The sequence below is a fragment of the Pituophis catenifer genome, unplaced genomic scaffold (genome assembly GCF_029215685.1).
Source record: "Pituophis catenifer annectens isolate HBS135680 unplaced genomic scaffold, rPitCat1.0.hap2 SCAF_3, whole genome shotgun sequence".
NCBI lineage: Eukaryota > Metazoa > Chordata > Lepidosauria > Squamata > Colubridae > Pituophis > Pituophis catenifer.
In genome coordinates this window covers 88,107,397-88,127,463 of record NW_027256883.1, presented here as the reverse complement: position 1 = coordinate 88,127,463, position 20,067 = coordinate 88,107,397, and the positions used below count along the sequence as shown (strand labels likewise).

Genomic DNA, 20,067 nt, shown 5'->3' with positions numbered 1-20,067 from the left:
ACTGGGATTTTCCCCAACAACTAACTGCATCTCATTCCACAAGATCATAAATCTCTATTGTGAATATCTCTGCAGCATTTGTGTTCAAAGAATCCTCTTACAAGTTGGAATGACTTCTCTTGATAATTGTTTTGTGATTAGGTATAATAAGTCCATTCCCCAATCTCCATAAATTATCTTAAGAAAGTTTAGTCCATCACTCATTGATTCTGTTATTTCTCAGTCTTTAGAATTCTTGTTCCTTTCAACAAGCTTTCAGTTTTCAAACCATTTCCTTCACCTTCAAATCTGCCAGCAAAGACTTAGTCTCCAATCCATCTGGTTGCAAGTCTGATTTAATTGCTGTTGCTTGAATCTGAGTGTCATTTTTGGGTTGATTAAAACCAATTTTATTTTATCAAACTTTTTATTTTTCAATTTACGATTGTAGGTTAGAAATCATTTTTTCAAAGGCTTCCCAAAGGGCTTTATCATTAAATTGATGTATTTAATATAGTCCAAAACTCTCATGTAGCTGGGCTGTTGTATTCAGACATAAACAGTTCCTCTTAAAGACAGGGGAAGAAGATATACCATAACAAAATAACTGCAGAAAGAATTGAGATATTATTTCCAACAATAAAAAAATGAATAGAAAAAAAGAGAGAATCCCATTAGAAGTTAAAAAAAATAAGAAGTTAAAAGAAATAAAAGCTTTTAAAAATTAAGAGCTTACAAAATCCTTATAGCAAAAATCACATTAAAATCCAGCAAGGGGTTAAAATAAATCAACATTTAATCAGTCGATTAACTTGTTAAAGATAAGAATCAAAGTGAAAAAAGAAACTTCAAAAAGTGCAATTAAAAACTAAGGTACTCTTAAAAAAACAAACAGCTGAAAGGAAAAGATGGAGATTTGATCCTGTGGCTACTCCTATCACAAATTGCAACCATCGGATTCCTCTTCCCAGGTAGGTCCATGGTCATCCAAGGGTTGTTTTGGGGCATTCCTAGTTGTTCCCATTCGAATCTGGGGAGGGCACCACCAAAGAACCAGTTTTCATGACAAAATCTGTTTGTGGGCAGGAGGGGGAAAAAAAATCAGCCAGCTGCTCAGGATGCCCTTTTGGAAGAACTCCAAGATAAATAGAGGAAACTGACAAATATTTGTTAGTATCAACCCTGCTCTGGTCTACCAAGAGAGAGATAAAGCCCTAGCATTTTTTCCTATGGACTTGAAGCTCAGGAATGGAAGCATGAATGAAACATGATTGGAAACTATGTCTGAAAAACTCGAAGCAAACAACACCCCTCCCAACTATAGCACCACTGCTACATTCTAGCTGAGCTGTAAATTTAAAAAAAAACCATAGCTGTCCAATGTCATGGGAAAAGATGGCTTTCAAACTAACACATAATTTTTATACAGAAATGTATTTAATTGATTTAACTTAGTCTGAGTTTCACCTCTGTGTTTCTTGCTTCTGATTTCAGAGGATGGCTTATGATATGCCACTCTTAAAAGTAGTGCACCCCTTTTAATATTAAAAGAATATTGTGCACTTTAAGAAGCCAGTTTCAAAACTCCATCTGTAGTCTTATATATTTTAATAGCTATTAATTGGAACCTCTCTGTCAAAATAGTCACTGGGCAGGAAAAACATACTGTAGTAAATAACATATTTAATAGAATTTTGCATGATACATTCAAAATAGTTATAAAATATTATTGTACTAGAGCAACATATTCAATATTTCTCAATGTTTGACATCATAACTATTTTTCAGATGCACTGGCCATTAATAACATTATCTCTTATCTCTGCACTGCAACCTTTCCAGCAAGAAAGATGCAGGTATTGCTATGTTCTTGTCCATAAACCATTTTCTGTATTAAATCTCTTGTTTCCCAAAGGGCCCAGATTTCTATATAATCATTTCAGGCAAATTGCCACCTCCTCATTATTTGTCACACTATTCATCTTCATCTGCAACATTATCAACAATGATTGCTTTTATATCTTTTTGCATATCACCGTGTTGCTCCTTAACCTTACTTGGCACAAATACAGCATTAAATGAGCTATGAGTGAATGTAGAATAGTATGATACATCTTCCAACCTTCATATGAGAGCATACTGTTAGTAACAAGCTGCCATCCTTCATCTGAAATCATCAAATGCCACAACAGGATTAGCAGATGCTAGATATCCCAAGATTTTTTCCCTCCAAAAGAATTACTGTATGAACTAAAACCAAGCAACATTTATAACTGACCAATCTATATACTTCACTTCATTAAACAGTATCAATTGTAATGCCACAGCTAAAGTTAAGACCTTAGAAATTAAGTTAATAAATGGCAGAGACTTTTTTCTTTAAACAAAAAAAAACAAAAACAAAAAAAAAACCCCAAAAAACCAAAGGATAAAAAAAAGATCACATCAATGCTATTACTGATTAAACAGAATGTTAATTGGTCAGAAAGACAGAAGTGAGATTATGTTCTTCATTATAAAAGAAACTATAGAGCAGTGATGGCAAACCTTTTAGAGACCGATAATTTTTCTAACCTTGGCTCATACTTTGTAAGTTTGAGAGCAACATATGCAACACTCAGGTCATCTGTTAGTCCAGGGGTGTCAAACTCAATTTCAATGAGGGCCGCATCAGGATTGGGGTTGACTTCGAGGGCCGTGGGCGTGGTGGGTGTGGCCAGCTCCCACTGCTGCTGTGCTTGCTCTCCTTGGCCAGTTGCTTGTGTGTGTGTGGGAGGGCAAAGTATATGGGGTCAGAAGAAGGCCTACTCCCTCTCCTTATGAGGAGACCTGGCTTTGTAACCAAAACATCCTCAGTGATAGTATGGGAGACCATCAGGAGAGGTCAGGAGGTGGGCCAAGGCAATGGCGAAAGGCAGCAGGGCTGCTGGTGATCAAGTGCTAAGGCAGGATTTACCTCAGACCTTCACTCTCTCTCATTATAATCTCCTTCCTTCCTTCCTTCCGTCCCTCCCACCCTCCTTCTTCATTCTTTCTTCTTCCTTCCCATCTTCCTTTCTTTTTGCTTCCTTGCTTTCTTCCCCTCTTCCCTTCTTTTTCTTTTTCTTTGTCTTTCCTGTCCTTTCTTGGGTGCTCAAATGCAAAAGGGGAAACATTTCTCAATGCCTCCTTACCTTGTGATCAAATGCCACTTTTGCTGGTAGTTTGTGCCTACTTAAAAGACTGAAAACAAACTAGGCTCAGTTGATCCCATGCTTGCATTTCATGGGGCATCCACAGACTATAGTACTCAAATCTATCAAAATGATGGCTCTGATAGTTGATCAGAGCTCTTCTGTTTTTTATGTGCAACAGCTTTAGCATTTAAGAACAGAGGTAAGTTAGTTGCTTTTCTATAATCCTTAAAAGGGCTCTCCTGTAGGAACCCTGCCATGGTCTAATTCAGACTGGAAATATAGCAAAGGAAACTATTTTTCCCCACTTGTTTTGTCCTGTTTTTCCTACTGGAAATAGTTGTTTGCAATACACAAGGAGGGGATACTTTCCTAAGAACTCACAATCCAATGTGCACATGAGGTATCTCAGGTTGGGGAAGGCCAGGAGGGGCCTTGTAATAGAACAGGCCCTCAAGGCCTCCCCAACCCACTAAGATACCTCATGCTTCTCCATCCCTTCTTGCCACAAAGAAATGTTGCAAACATTTGTTTCCTCTCTTGTTTCCCTGTTTCTTTGCCTTTGAGGAAGGGAGAGGAGAGTTGGCTGGGAAATGTTTTTTGTTCCGAGAATGGATGCTTCTGGATCAGGAGTCGGTTCTACTTACCTTTACTACGGTTCGCAACGGGGCTGCGTGCGCGCACTCCCTTTGCTCGCACGCACGCACGCTCTTCTGCACAAGCGCAGAAGCTTCTGCACATGTGCAGAAGCGCAGTGTTTTCATGACATCAGGTTCAGTGGGTGGAGCCTCCCGCCAGTTTTACTACTGGTTCTATAGAACCGGTGCGAACCGGGGGCAATCCACCACTGTTTTGGATGCTATAATACCACACAGATTCAGGCACCAGTCCTCTTTTGCAGAGAGCCAGGGTCCCAGAAACTTTTATTCTCGGCATGAAAAGTGTTTGTATTGTCTTGATATTGTATGGAACTTTCAATGCACAAATACTGAAGTAAACCACAATGAGTACATACAATGCTTCACTGCCATTTACAAGTATTCCATGAGGAAGCAATGGACCAAAAGAGAATTTCAAATGCAAGTATCTTCCTGCTGTAGTTCAATAATGATGTGTAGGAAATTGCACTATAAACATCAACAGCAAAGTGGCTACCTATCTTTTTATATTAACTAACCAATCTTTTTTGGTGAATATTCAGCAACTCATCTTGCTTAGTAAAGATTTTAAAAGAGTAGAAATTAAAGAAAACCTAGCATATTTCTTGCAAGATATGTGATAAGGTTATTCAAATATACATTTTAGAATACAGCTTTTTGTAATAATGATAAATTAAAAATTCATTTTTAAGGAAAAAAAAAACCCCAAATAGAAGCAGTCCTTGACTTACAACCAGTTACTTAGCAACCAGTTGAAATTACAACAGAAGTGACTGCGATGTACGTTACAGATACCACAGCATCTACGCAGTCATTTCCGTTAGACAAACGACAGCAGCAGACCTGGAAGAGGTGAGCTCTGTTGGACAAACATCAGTGGTAAAGAAGGCAAAAGTGAGCTGTTTTGGGAGTAGTGGAGCTGGAAAAAATAGATCTTATTAAGGTTATTCTGACCAGATGAAAAAGGAGATGGATAATTTTGTGGATTTTTTTGAAAAACTACTATAAACCTATTTATGAACAGTTTATCAAAAGGAAATACATAAATCTTCACAATACACGTTAACATGTGATCCAAAACAGATTTGTTACCATCTAATCCTATTTAATTGAATGGGTTCAGAACAATAGAACTCAAATCTCGAGTCAGGAACACCATAGTAAGTGTTGCACTATTTAATCTTATGAACAATACTATTTATAGATAAGATATACTAGATATAAATATTTCTGTAAAACTAGACTATGGGAACTCTTTTCCCAAAGTAGCAGAACAAAGATTAGCATTACATATAATCATATGGAGAATAACATCATCCTATTTAAAAACATTTTAGTAATATTATAGATATAAGAAATGCTTCAACACAAAACAACTATTAATTATCAATCGTGTATTGTTATGAGTAGATATCCTATGACTTCTTCCAATATTTCAATTGTTTTCACCAGTAGTATACAATAAGTATTTTCCTGAAGGATTTCATGAATTAATTTGCACACTGATACTTGTTGTCAAATCCTGTAGCAATTAATTCCAAGGTACTGTTTCATATTTTACTTCCTATTAATCAAGTTGAGCCAAAACCTGATGAATAGTTAAATAGATACGAATAGACCGAATACAATTTTTTTTAAAGAATGCAGATTATCTGTGACTGTATATTTAACTACTTCATCCATAAAAAGCCAATTTAAAAGAGTTGATTTAATTATTTTAGCACTACTTGAGTGAAGTAAATTAAAACACCTAATTTCAATATTACCAATCTTCCCAAAGTTTGTGAAGCACTAATCTCTGAATATTAACCAGAGCAAGAAAGCTACTACCAGGAAAGAGATCATTTAAATTAGTGTTTACATTTACCTCATGTCTGGTACTGTATTTAGACAACACATTTGTCATGATAAAAATGGAACAATTAGATACCTAAAATAATCAACATCTTCAAAGGAATAAAATTCACAAGGAAAGAAGAAAACAACAACATACCACCAGTGGTGGGATTCAAGTAATTTAACAGCCAGTTCTCTGCCCTAATGATTTCTTTCAACAACCAGTTTGCCAAACTGCTCAGAAAGTTAACAACCGGTTCTCCCGAAGTGGTACAAACTGGCTGAATCCCACCACTGCATACTACCCCTCCTGGATATCCTTATCAGCAGAGGAAATGGCAGAAAATCATAAACACAAGTCCATTGAAAAACCACCCACACTAACCAAGTGTTCCACTAACATACTAACAACCCAATCTTCCACCATGGCACAACCCAACAACATAAGCTATGAAAAGAATATACCATACATCAAAAACATCTCAGAAATAATCAACATTTTAAGTAGTCCAACCACATAGCATCCCCAAAGCAAAAAATCAACTAAAGTCCCCCCCCCCGCAAACATCTTAAGTTAGCTAAAGACCCAGTAGCTTCCAGAAGAAAAATCTACAATAGGGGTCCCCAACCTGTGGGCTGTGGCCCTCTAGTGGCCATGAGAATGGCCAGCAAGCATGCATGCTCAATTTAAGTGAGTGGCAGGCACGCATGCAGACCGCTCCTGTAAATGGAGCTGCACGCACATGCTTGCCAGCCACTAGCGCAGAACCATCCCCTCTCCCCCCTCACCAGTCCGCAAAGCCGGAAATGTTGGGGAATTCTGACCTACAACATACAGGATAATTGAATACAAAGAAGGATACCATATATACTCATGAAAAAGTCAAGAGTAAGATGCCAAAATCCATCCACAATTGGATTAGCTATATATGGATGGGTATATTTTCAATAAAAAAGTATTTTTAAAAGTATCTGTATATCACATATGTATTTGGAGATAAGTCCATCCACAGATAAGCTGACTCACACATTTTTAACCAAAATAGTATGAAAGATGGATAATCTGTGGATTAACCTATTCAAACCAATTGTGAAAATTGAAGCCTGAGCGTCATCTTATCTGCTGGTGACACATTTTCCCCAGTACTTTGGTTAAAAAATTGGCTCATCCACAGATGGTCTTATATGGAAGCATAGATGGTAAATCTTTTTTTCTCTAGCAAATTCAGAGATATCATTATGTCATTAAATCTTGACTGTTATAATTACCCATTATTGATTTTACAATACAAAATATTGCCAGAAGTTCTGCACAAAAAGGATTACAGCAATGTAATTTTCGCCCCCTCCCTCTATCCCTATCCTTTCTAGGGATTTGTGTCTTCAAGTTGTGAAACGTATGTGTTCGCTCCATGACAAAATCATATTTTATGACATGACATGATACTCATCATACATTATGTTTAACATTCAAAGATAAATTATTGCCAAAGGAAATAAAGATTATTATAAAATAATGGTGACTTGATAACACAGCAATTCCTTTATTTTGTTCATTGAATTACGTTCAGTTCCATTCATTACAAATGACCTGCATTTTTGGACTATTGAGAATATGAATAAAGACCAGGCCACTTGCCAGTGCTCTGCTTAATGATCCACACGATCACTTAACAACTGCAACTCAGAGAGCTGCAATTGTGAAGCAAATTGGACACATGACATCCTACTTAATGACTCTTTTGCTTAACACCAAGATTCCGGCCCAATTTTGGTCATAAGCGGAGGATGACCTATATTGCTTTTTACAACGGTCATCATCCAAATGATTTTTCATAATCTGAAAATTAAAGTTTTCATCTTCAATAGCATTTTAATTTCCAAGAATTTAAATAGGATTTTGTACAAGCTAAAAGGCAGTCACAGACTCTCTGCTTGCACAGTATCAGTAGTATTGCAGAGTACAGTTGATTTTGTTTTAGCTACCACAGGATTCTTAAAGAACACAGCTGGTTTGTTTCCACATTGGAACAAATGCTTGCTTCATTTGTCCTCTTGGTCATCTAAAGGGAATGATAATTTGATAACTTTTGGGAAGAAAAACTAAGAGCATGAAAGTGTTAGCTATGTGCACAGAAACTCTCTCAAAAACACAGGCACAAACCAAATCTTTGTCTTAACATGCATTTGTCAAACTGGGTGGGAAGAAGGAAAAGTAAATGGCTTAATCTGCTGTCTGAAGTAGATGAACAAATGTCCTCAATTTTTCATGTGATGGCCTTGCAGGCCCTCATTATTTCTCATTCTAATCAACTTAATAAGGTTGCTATGAGGGTTAAAATTGGAAACTTTCAGTTTCTGAAAAAGGATAGAATATTATTTGTAAAACAAAACAAAATATTTGAAAAAACATAATTTCCTTATATTAGCAGCTGAAAGTAATCCTCCTTACTTTATTAAATGTATTATTACATTTATTAATGTACAGCTGCTTACTTTATTAAATGTACAGCTATAAAGACAAAAGACACCCTCTTTGGTAATTTATGTTTCAGAAATTATAGGGACAGAATTAATGTCTAAAACTGACTTTGATCATTCATAATATAAAATCAAAGTTCAGTGCAGTGTAATTTTACTTTTCATTAGCCTCCTCAATGTTTTCCTACTATCTGAAGGAAATTATATAGAAATTCTGTAGCAACTGTACAGCACAGTCCTATAGGTTTTCTAAGGAACAGATCCTCTTTGTATTAAAAACAAAAACACTTGGATAAATGTGACTAGAATTTCAAGTCAACATCCACACTTCTATCTGGCAAAAAGACTTCCTTTTGATTTTATCCCTGCTCTGTCCCTCACATGTGCTTCAAATTTTTACAGATCATTCTTCATAGTTACTCCTGATCTATTTATATGAAGTATTAATGTTTTGGGAAACTAAATGTCATTCTGCTATATATCTTTGCCTCCAGGTATAAAATGGTTTGTTTTTTAATTGATCATAATTAACATGTTTTATGCATTAATATTCAAATTCTTGTTTAGGGTTTACAGTAAAATTTCTTTTATACAGGTTTCTAGTCATTTGACATTAAAGTGAGTAAATTATGACTTTCTGTTCTTTCTCTTTTGTAACAAAGTAATATACTTCATGATTTCCATGCCTTCCTCAACTGGAAAATCACTACCAAGTCTCTTGAAACCATTCAGTAGAGCTCTTTGTAATTGCTTTATAGCGTCTTTGTTCTGATTCAGAGTCTCCAATACCAAATCCCATGGTAACTGATTTTCTTTATGCGTAGGGTTGTAGCAGCATACAAATGAGTAAGACATGACACTGAGTCCATCTTCTCCCAAGTGCCTGATACAATCTCACTGTGAATTTCACATGCTTCCAAATTCAAGAATGCAAGAACATTAACTGAAACTAAAAAAAAATGATAAAGAGCTACTCAGCGGTCAAATAAGTCTAGCAATCAAAGGAGATACTTAACCCAATACTCTTGTGATCCATTCTAAGTCTGCAATAAAACAAAGCAGTTTGAATCAGCCTGATACTATGTAATTAATCTGAGTCTGAATAGTTAACTGCTGTGAAAGATGCTATAAAATTATTATATGAGATTAAGGATGTGTTCATTTACACCAGTATAATATGTGCTGCAGTGGAATATATGAAACATTTATCAAAGTATCCTAAATTCTAAGGGTGGGTCCATCTCCTCTCATGGCTTTCGCACGGCTGAAAACACCATTCTTTTCTGTGATAAATAACTTCAAATCCCATTCAATCAAATAATTAAAGGCAACTTTTAAAAACAAGTATTAGGAATACTGTAGAATTTAGAGTGGATGTTTCCTGTATTAAGCTTGCTTAGTATTGCACATTCTTTTGTAGCATTGTACATTTTCATAGTAGCACATAAAAGGAGATCAAATGGTGCTTTTATACATGTTGAATGGAAATATATATATATATATTCTTAATTATTTACTACCCATTGTAAAATATAAAGTAGAAGGCATTAAAAGAGGGAAAAATCAGTTACCTTGTAAATAATGCATTTTAAAATATCCATGAATGTTAGAGGCAATATTCTGTCCAAAGCTAATACTCATGTTGAAAACTATAATCTTTTAAAAATATGCTATATGCTATGAAATACCTTAGTCACATGTTGCCTTATTGCATATCTATTAAATACTCACAAATGCATAAAAAGGAACATAAATAACAATATAATTGGTATCTCCTCAATACTATAATATAATAATATAATTCTCAGTTCATATAAGCCATATTTGTAAGTATTTCAAAATTCAGATTATATCTTCAAATAATGAGAATTTTCCTCTTTCAAACGTACCACATTATTGCTTAATATGATATCTGAAACTAGCTAATATTGAGGTTTTGATGTGGTGTGTGGTTTTTAAAACTTGGTTTATTTATCCAACAAAGGTTTATCTGATATAAGTACAGCATATGATTTAACAAAATGGGTGAACACAGTTATTGTCTTATTAGTCAAAGTTTACTGTTTGGGGAACAAATCTTTAGCTGATCAGTTCTCCTTCCTCCTACAGCTGTGAGACTGAAAGGTTTTACTTCTTTTTAAGTGGTTGGGCCAGTAGACATGGATGGGCTGGTGGAGATTATGGGAGCTGATGGAGGCTTTGGGCAGATTAATTCACACTATGGCAGAGTGCTTCAGAAGGATGCACACAATGGAATGTGGGTGATGCTATGTCGTATGAAATCCGTAGGATCTTGAATTCAGGAACAGATTCCTCAGGAGAAAAAGCAGCAGGAGAAACTCACCCAGCCTTCCCTGCAGCCTTTGCCATTGACTCTGCTTGTGGGAAGCTGGCAGAGAAGATTGAAAATGGCAATCACATCACAACTCACTGTGATGTCACAATCGCAAGCCAAGTATCTGAGTGCCCAAATCATGATCACATTATCAAAGGGATGCTGTAATCGGCCAGAATTTTGAGGACCAATTGCAACAGCTGCAACTTCAATGACCAGTTTTAAGTCCATTTTTCAGTACCACCATAACTGAATAAATGGAATAAGATGGGGACTATTGTAAATTAAATCAAAGAACCCAGTGTGCCCTATCATTCATCATAAGCCCTATGAAATAATTCAGTTTTCAAAAATCTCCAGAAAATGAAATCTGTGAGGCTAGTCAGGCTTCTTTGGGAGGGCTACAACATAACATAGGCACTGCCACTGAAACCAGCACTTAGGAACGTCTGCATGTAAGGAAAAAAAGATAGTATTTCAAAACATTGCAAACTAAGAGCTGACAAACATGACTGGGAAATGGTTTCAGACAATCCATTTGGATCTGAAAGTCTACTAGCACAGGCAAGCCCAATGTAACACCCTCTGTATTTAGATCATTGAATTAAAAAGTGACCATACCAGAGAAGGATGGAAAGGGTGTGGGAGGGTGGGACCAAATATGTATTAAATTCAACACAGCAGTACAGTATTACATTTGAGTCGGATCACATGCATTGCTTAAACATGATCTTTTAAAATCCCATCTTTTGTTTGTTGAACATAAATATAAGAGAAATCCATGAAATATTGGATCCTGAGCTTTACATGTGAATTAAATCCTTTACAATGAAATCTGTTCAGGTGATATTTTGTTCAGTCATATTTTCAAGTGAACATACATACAGCATCATATATATACACTAAGTTACAGATTTATATCTTGGGTACAATGAAAACTGACCCTTTTTTATTGTTTCAATGAACTCAAGGACTCCAAATCTCAAGATGGAATAATCAGTATTCTAATTTGGAATGTGTAGGAGGTGGGTTCTACCAGAAAGAGATGGTCCTGCAGATGCCAAGCACCAAGATATATAGGTATTCTGCATTGTACTTGAAAGCTCACTAGTAACCCACATAGAACAAACTGCTGTTCTTGCAATGGAGGGGCTACTGCATTTTGTATCAAATGCAGCTTCCAGATAGTCTTTAAAGAAAGCCCCAAGAAGAGTGCTTTGCCAAATCTATTTTAGAGATAATGAGGATATGAATACATCTTGAGATAAGATGCACAGATTTGGAAAAAATATAAATCTCTCCATGTTTTAATGTAATCAAAAACACTTAACACATATATTTGACGATTTATTAAAAGCAAGTGGTTTTATCTTGGAATCTCTTTCTTAGTAGCAATTATTTCACTTTATTTTTCAGGTCTTTCAAATTTCTATAAGTTTATTTCAACAACTAGGAATTTAAACCCCTTTCTAAATTATTTTCAACTTTGATTTACCACAACCCAGTAAAGGACTACTTCTCTGAAAGCTGCTTACTAATATTATATTATATTTATTTATTTATTTGTATCGCACCTTTATTATTTTTACATATAACTCAAAAGTGGAACATATCCAATACAGCTTTCCGTCTTCTATTTTCCCCATAACAACAACCTGCGAGGTGGATTGGGCTAAGATACAGGACTGGCCCAAAGTCACCCAGCTGGCTTTTCTTGGCTAAGGCAGGATTTCAACTGATGATCTCCCGCTTTCTAAGCTGATGCCTTAACCACTAGGCCAAACTATTTTTTAATATTTTATTTTATTTTTTTAATTTCAATGTGTAATTTTTTTTTACAAAACTACTTCATATAATCATTCTATTTTTCTATCTTGGGCTAGACAAGGATAGACTTGCATAGCATGACTTCTAGGGTTTACATGCATGTAGTTTTCTTGAAGTCACTCCAGATGTAATTTGTCATTACCTATTTTGAGATGTATATTGTATATTGAATGCCAGTGATGGGCATTCTTGAGAGACTCCCAGGCCCATTTCTGCTTAGCTTTTATGGGGTTACCTAAGCTAAACTAAGAACTTCCAACTGTGCATGCACTAAAAAAGCAGTCTAAGAAACCAACACAAATTCATTAGTTTATGCATATAGGTAGTCCTTGACTTACGACCACAATTGAGCCCAAATTTTTTGTTGCTAAGTGAGACATTTGTAAAGCAAGTTTTGCCCCATTTTATGACCTTGCCACAGTTGTAAAGTGAATCACTGAGGTTGTTAAGTTAATAACATGGTTGTTTAAGTGAAACTGGCTTCTCCATTGACTTTGCTTGTCAGAAGGTTGCACAAAGGGATCACGTGACCCTGGGACACTGCGGCTGACACAAATATGAATCAGTTGCCAAGTGTCTGAATATGGATCATGTGACCATGGGGATGCTGCAACGGTTGTAAGTGTGAAAAACAGTCATAAATCATTTTTTTCAGTGCTGTTGTAACTTCGAATGGTCACTAAATGAACTGTTGTAAGTTGAGGACTACCTGTATTTCTCTAGATAAGTTACATCTTTAAAAATCAAATAAGTAGAATTACAATCACAATACTCATTTTAAGGTTGACAATTCTCTAGCAAAAATATCAGGAAAAAAATCAAAACAAAGGTGCAGGTATTTTAAGGCAAATATTTCCTTGATTAAAATGATCAAACTGAAAAATGAACAAAATGTTATTATATTTGTATGGCAGCAAATGACCTGCAGCACTCTGCATTTTTAAATTCTACAGAACTGAATTTATTTCTCACATTGATTTTTGCCCATTCTTTTTTTTTAAGGAACTAAATTTAACTGATTTATATGTCATGCTATTTCATCACCTCCCCAGTTTTCACAGTGCGTGCTTTTGCTATCAGTTTTTGCTCAAATTCATTATTAGGTAACACACATAATGTAACTTAATAATTTTGCTCTAACTGCTATATTAGACACCTTCTAATACACAAGGGGATGATCAATACAATCAATTATCAATTTGAATTTATTATGCAAAAATAATAAAACTATTCTAATTAAGTACCTAATGCTGTTCATGCTTCCAGTCTCAGATCCAAGTTTACATCTCTCCAGCTGGCTGGCGACAATCTGACGTTCAGCCTCAAGTTCTCGTGTAAGCCTTTCAAACTGTAACTCCTGAAAGATAAAAATACAAAGGTTTATGATCAGTTGAAATGTTAGTTAATAGCGACCAACCTTATTAAAAAGCTTTCTGAAGCTTTTATCTATCAACCCCAATGTATATATTTATTATTAAAATGTGATATTATTCATTACATAAATAATAAAATATTATTGTATTGTATTATATCATTATATCTGTTATATTCCAAATGGCTATGGTTTTTGTTCAGAGAAGAGCTGGATAAGTTTTGATAAAAAAGAAAGATTTATGTTTCATTCCTATTAGAATTACAATACATTTTATTATCCTTTTTCTCATTCCAGAATTGCTAATTTATGTTCGCTGAGTTCATTTCACACCAGCTAGTCAAACACATTTCAGCCTAGCATGTTTTTGTAGGCCCAGTAGACTATTAGTTTCTGGTTAATACAAACCCAGAAATTTGGATTAATTCAGTATATCACACTTCCAATACACACATTCAATACTTTCACTTATTTTACAGCTCACGCTCTCTTACACGTACACATAAATGTCTGTTTCTGTTGCTCCCCTCTGGAAGGAGGATTCGAGGTATTTTTAGCAGGACTACCTGATTCTGTAACAGCTCTGTTCCCTGTGCATCCGTCTGGTAAACTCACAAGATTCGTTTGTCTCGCCATGTACATGCATACATCTGAACTAAACTGTGTTGTTTTCCTGTGTCGTAAATGTGGATATATGCATAATATTTATTTATTTATTTATTTGTCATGTTCATGTAATGTATATTGGAGGTGGTGACCCTTTGAGAGCTGCATGCAACAAAATTTCATTTTAATGTATGCCAATTAATGTACATTTAAAGTGACAAAGTTATTCTAAGTCTAAATATCTATATGAATATATCTTTAGTCTAAGTCTAAATATCTATATGAATATATCTGAATACAAGAGTGATATATAATAATACACACATATACATATGCATGCAATATAAAGATAGAAAAATACACCAGTTGTATTTTTATAACTAGCTATCCAAAACAGTTAATAATTTATGTTAACATAATTAATTCAGAAATATTTAAAATTCTGACCAGTATGCGATCGTATCTCTTAGTATATCCTACAACAACTGTTGCAGCAATAAAAAGTACAGAAACTAAAAATAATATTTTGTTTTGGGTGGATGAAAAAATATCCAGGAACTACTTCTTTGCTTTGTCGCAATTATTAGAAAGTTTCGTTATTTTTTTAATGTATTCTCTCTTGTTCATCATTAAGAAACTCATGAAATTTAATTCAGTTGCAGCAAGCCATGCTTCATTGACTTTGTTCCTAAAATTCTTTTGATAATGAAAGTTTTATGCAAATTATATCTTGTTTTTAGCATAATAATGTTGCATCTAGGCAAATTTGTAGGAACCAAACAACAATGCAATGAAGAAAAAAACTATTACAATAAAGAAGTATCAAAATGATGTCACAACAATTGTAAGGAAAAAAAAAAGCCTAGAAACATAACTACAACGGAATAGTAGCCCCTCTTGCCTGCTGGGAATAATTAGGAATAGGAAAACAAGGAACATCACAATACGTAAAGCAAGTCACATATATTTTAAAAAACTATATGTTACATTAAAGGAAATTTCTTTAAAAATAAGGTTTTAGGATCTACTAAAGGGTTAAAACCACAGTTTAACAGAAGTAGCTCTTAGGCCTTTAGTATTTATAAATGTTTTAACGTATAATCTAATTTTATGTCATTCGATAGTGAGATGGGAGGCATATAAACTTAATAAATAAATTATGAATCAAGAAAAATCAAGGAAACAATATTACAACATACTAAATATTTTAATAGTGATGAACTCTACTCATTTTTCAACTATATTTTGAAAATAAAAATGCTCAGCTCATTGATGTATACATTGGCTTTTTATTGATGATTTTGTTTTAAAATTCTACTTATTAAGCTTATTTTATCATCCTCTTTGGAATCATTTATATTGGAGATCATCCATATGAATTTCCAGATGAATCAAGTTAATCAGGTGAAGAAATGGCAGCACCTTTTCTGTTAAAATACTTCCGTTAATTTCAGTCTAAAACTGAAAACTTCAGCTGGTTTCCCCTTCTTATCTATCCCGCAGGACTTTTATATACAATAAACAAAAGGTTTAAGGGTTCATTCTCTCTTGTCTTAACAGAATAGCAGAGTTGAAAGGAACCCAATATCATTTCAGAGAAATGGCTTGTGAACAAATCTTGTTCATAAACAAAGTGAAATAAAATATATTGCATATGTCTGTAAAATGAAAAAAATCTTATATTAGCAGTACTGCAGATATTATTCTATGAACTATATTCATATTACTCTATTAATTGTAGTTATGTTCTCAAAATAATTTCTGTAAAACCATGTAGGAACTGACAAATGGCACAAGAGGTCAATGTCATGGTCTATAGCTAGAAGTAATAGAAGAATTGTTCAGAAAGAACAGCATTTTTTGATGTAGAAAGGCAAGTCAATGAGCAATGGTAATCATTATCATCATCACCCCCAAAACAATCTGATAAAATTTCCAAAAAAACAACTATGTAAATAGACTTCCTTCCTTCTTCCATCACTGTGTGCTGATCAGCTAAAATGAGTTATCACTGAATCAAAATTCTAACAAAATGATAAATTTCTGCGTTGAATGATTGTAGTTCATTTTATTTTAATAGGCCAGATCTTTCACACAGTACAAATCCTCTCTAAGAATCCATTCTCTTATTTTTATCACTTCATTTTAATTCTACATCTATCTCATTTCTTAAAATGTAGCAAAACGTTTTAAACGTTTCTTGTTATTTATGGAATGTACTGTATATGTTGAGTTAGGTAAAGACTCAAGGCAGGTTACAACTATGAGGTCAGCCTTTTGAGGTAGGCAAGGTTAGAAAACAAGCCCAGCAATGATTCCAGGAATATTGCTGTATTACTGAGGGTATAACAACATAATCTTGAAAATCTGGCAGAGCTTCTCATAACCTCATCATATACAGAAAAGAATCAAGGTGGGGTTACTTTTATTTTTTTAAAATTTTATTTTATTCAATCCAATTAATTTTTATACCCACTCACATCATGCTAATGACCCTGGCCCTATTGACAGTGGGTGTTGTTATTTATTTTTATTTTTATTTATTTTAGTTTGTCAAACATGTATAAGATAACAGACATAAGTATAAACATGATTATAAATACAGGAAAGGAATACAAATAAATGGGGACAGTAGGACAGGGATGGTAGGCACGTTGGTGCACTTATGCATGCCCCTTTCAGACCTCTTAGGAATGGGGTGAGGTCAACAGTAGACAGTTAAAGTTATGGGGGTTTGGGGATGTAACCACAGAGTCAGGTAATGCATTCCAGGCATTGACCACTCTGTTGCTGAAGTCGTATTTTCTGCAATCGAGTTAGGAGCGGTTTACCTTAAGTTTGTATCTATTGTGTGCTCATATATTATTGCGGTTCAAGTAGTCATTGACAGGTAGGACGTTGTAGCAGATAATTTTATGTACTATGCTTAGGTAAGACCGAAGGCGGCATAGTTCTAAGTTGTTTAAGTCCAAAATTTCAAGCCTGGTGGTATAAGGTATTCTGTTGTGAGCAGAGAAGTGGAATAATCTTCTCGTGAAATACCTTGGGACCTGCTCAATTGTATTAATGTCTGATATACAACCAATCTCATTGTATGTATGTTGTGCACTGACACTGTGGATTCCAGGCAGATGAGCTGTATTCAAGAATTGGTCTAGCAAAGGTTTTGTATGCCCTAGTTTGTTATGTTGAGAAACTTTTGCAAATTAGTATTTGCCATGTATCTTTGAGTTGATTTTCACTTTCCTCCTCCATCTTTTCCTATCTCCTCCTGTACCTTTCTTTATGATTCTGAAGACTTGCAGCCTTTCATCCTCCATTTGGGATGTTTTGGAGGGCTTTAATTGGTTTGTGTGCTATAGTGATGCCATGTGGCTAGAACATTCAGTTGGTTGGAATGTTTGGAATGTTTTAATTTATTCCCTAATCCAAAACCGCCATCAACAACCTTTATTTGTTTAATTAATGAAAATGTGGGTGAATGTTTATTTGTTGACATTCTTGTATGATTTGATCCCATAGTTTATTGTAAAAGAGGAAAAAAAATCTAAGTTAGCTTTCCTTTCTAACAAGTGAACTGTTTTTTTATTAAATTACAAGGTTCTCTCACATAGATCGTAATATGACACATCTATATTCATATTCCATAAATGCATTTAAATCTAGCTAATTCAAATTAAGAAACTGCTTCACAATCCTAGTTCTATTACCAAATTATTTTCATAAAGTTTTTGCTGTACATAGAGGAAGTATGGAGAGGCAGAATAAATCAAAAGACTTCTGTTAAAGAACACACACTGTCACATTATCACTTTGTGAACTGATATATCATAAACTAGCATTCTATCATTTTAATTAATCCTTCATTAAAAAAATAGAGCAGAAGTACTGAATCTGGGCAAAAACCATTCAAAATAAGGACAAACATATTTTTTGCAAGAGTTTTTAATTTATTTAATGTATGGTGATGTTACATTAGCCAGGAGACTACAACGCTAATTCAAAGTAGCAGTTTGTTTCCCTAAGATTGCTAGCCCTGTTTGGTTCATGTTCGCATGTTTCCCAAGGTGCACCACAGGTGGGCAACCTAGCTGTGCACCAGAAAGAAAGATGAGCCATTTTCCTGCAGCAGCATCTAGGGCCCTCTCCCTCTACTGAAGCCACCTTGCAAACAGGTGTAACAACCAAAAAGGTTGAGAACCAGCAGGATATTAACTGACTGCACAAAGTGCAGGCTTGTCTCCCCACTGAAGTGGTAGCTATTTATCTACTTACATATCACATGCTATTAAACTGCTTGGTGGGCAAAAGCTGAGTTGAGTGACATCAATGCTAGGACTCAAACCGCAGAGCAAAGACCATCTCCAGCATCATTAAGTCACTGAGCCACCGTGCCTTTTTTTGTAAGAGTAACAAATATCTTTATAAATTTGCTTTGACCATATTTAAATAACAGCAGGACATATAACAGTTAAAAGGAAGTCAGTCCATTATGTCTCTTGGGTATGATCATTCCCTTGAGTATGATAAATCCCAAATATAACACTCACTAATTTAAAATGAAATCAATAAGATGTTGTCTTGTTTTGCGGTATTAGTTCTAATAATTATTTCCCATGAGGGTAACAGATCAATAAAGAACAGTAAACATTCAACAGGCTGTACTTGGCAAAACTGATGATATCTGAAAGGCTAGAAGTTGCATTTGACAGACTCTTAACTATCAAAAAGATTAGGAAGCTGTATTGCTATAGAGAAAAGAGAATTTACACTAGGTATATGAAATATGAAAAAAACACAGTAGTGGAGATAAAAGGGGAAAGAACAAGGGACCAATGGTGTGTGTGAATAAGACCAAAGAAGAAGCAATGGAAGAGAATCACAGAAAAAAGCTACTTATATTAGGATGAGAAATCTAGATCTGAAGCAGAAAGCAACAGTGTGAGATCAGAACATTTAGTGGAGGGAGAAAGAATCAATAAGTAGTTGTTCCCTTATACTACAAGAAAATAGCTGATCTGATTGCTACCATCAGAGAGCATGGTTCTGGCAATTACATCCAGATATGGTTTCAAGAACAAATTCATTCTATAACATTCAAAGAGGTCTAAAAATATATTTGACAGATATTTTCTTGAATGTATGGAACCTAAGTTACATTGTCATAATTATGACTATAAAAATTGTGTGAGTTAAAAGAAGTATTTTAACAGTAGTATAAGAAAATGTTAGTGTTGGTACCAGTACTTACCAATATCAGCATTCGCTAAAAGAAATAAGTGGTTTACAGGTTTTGATTGCTTTTATTCCTGTTATTTTGAGTTACTAAATAGGAATTTAAAAACACAAAATAAAAATGCCCTCTGAAAAAGTGATGGCTGAAAATATTCATGGGAATTTGTATAAATAGAAATGATACATCCTCTGAGGCAATCTTATGCTTAAAATGCAGTCATAACTTGGATAATTTTTATGAAAAATCTAATATTTATAATAAATTTTGAAGAAAACAGATTATTGGACAACATTATTCAAACTGAGGTAGTCAAAATAAGAATTAACAACTTCAATCATTAGTGTTTATTAGTGTTTATATTCATAGCAATAATATTTCCAATCTAATAAATGTTCACATATCCTAATTCTAGAATAGTAGTAAATTACAGGTCAGTTTTACAAATTCAATCTTCCTATGCCCAGACTTTCAAAATATAACAGGCAATGCTATTTATAACATTTTATAATGTTTCAGTTTCTGAAATAGCAACTAATCTCCAACTACTCATATTCTTCTTAAAA

General features: G+C 34.5%; 1 protein-coding gene across 1 annotated transcript in view; it reads right to left on the bottom strand.

Annotated features, from left to right (window-relative positions):
* CTNND2 (catenin delta 2) overlaps positions 1–20,067 on the bottom strand; it is a 412,341-nt gene that overhangs the window by 338,858 nt on the left and 53,416 nt on the right. The window contains exon 2 of the mRNA XM_070942595.1: positions 13,535–13,647. Coding sequence (XP_070798696.1) covers positions 13,535–13,647 — 113 coding nt within the window. The remainder of the gene's footprint in view (positions 1–13,534; positions 13,648–20,067) is intronic.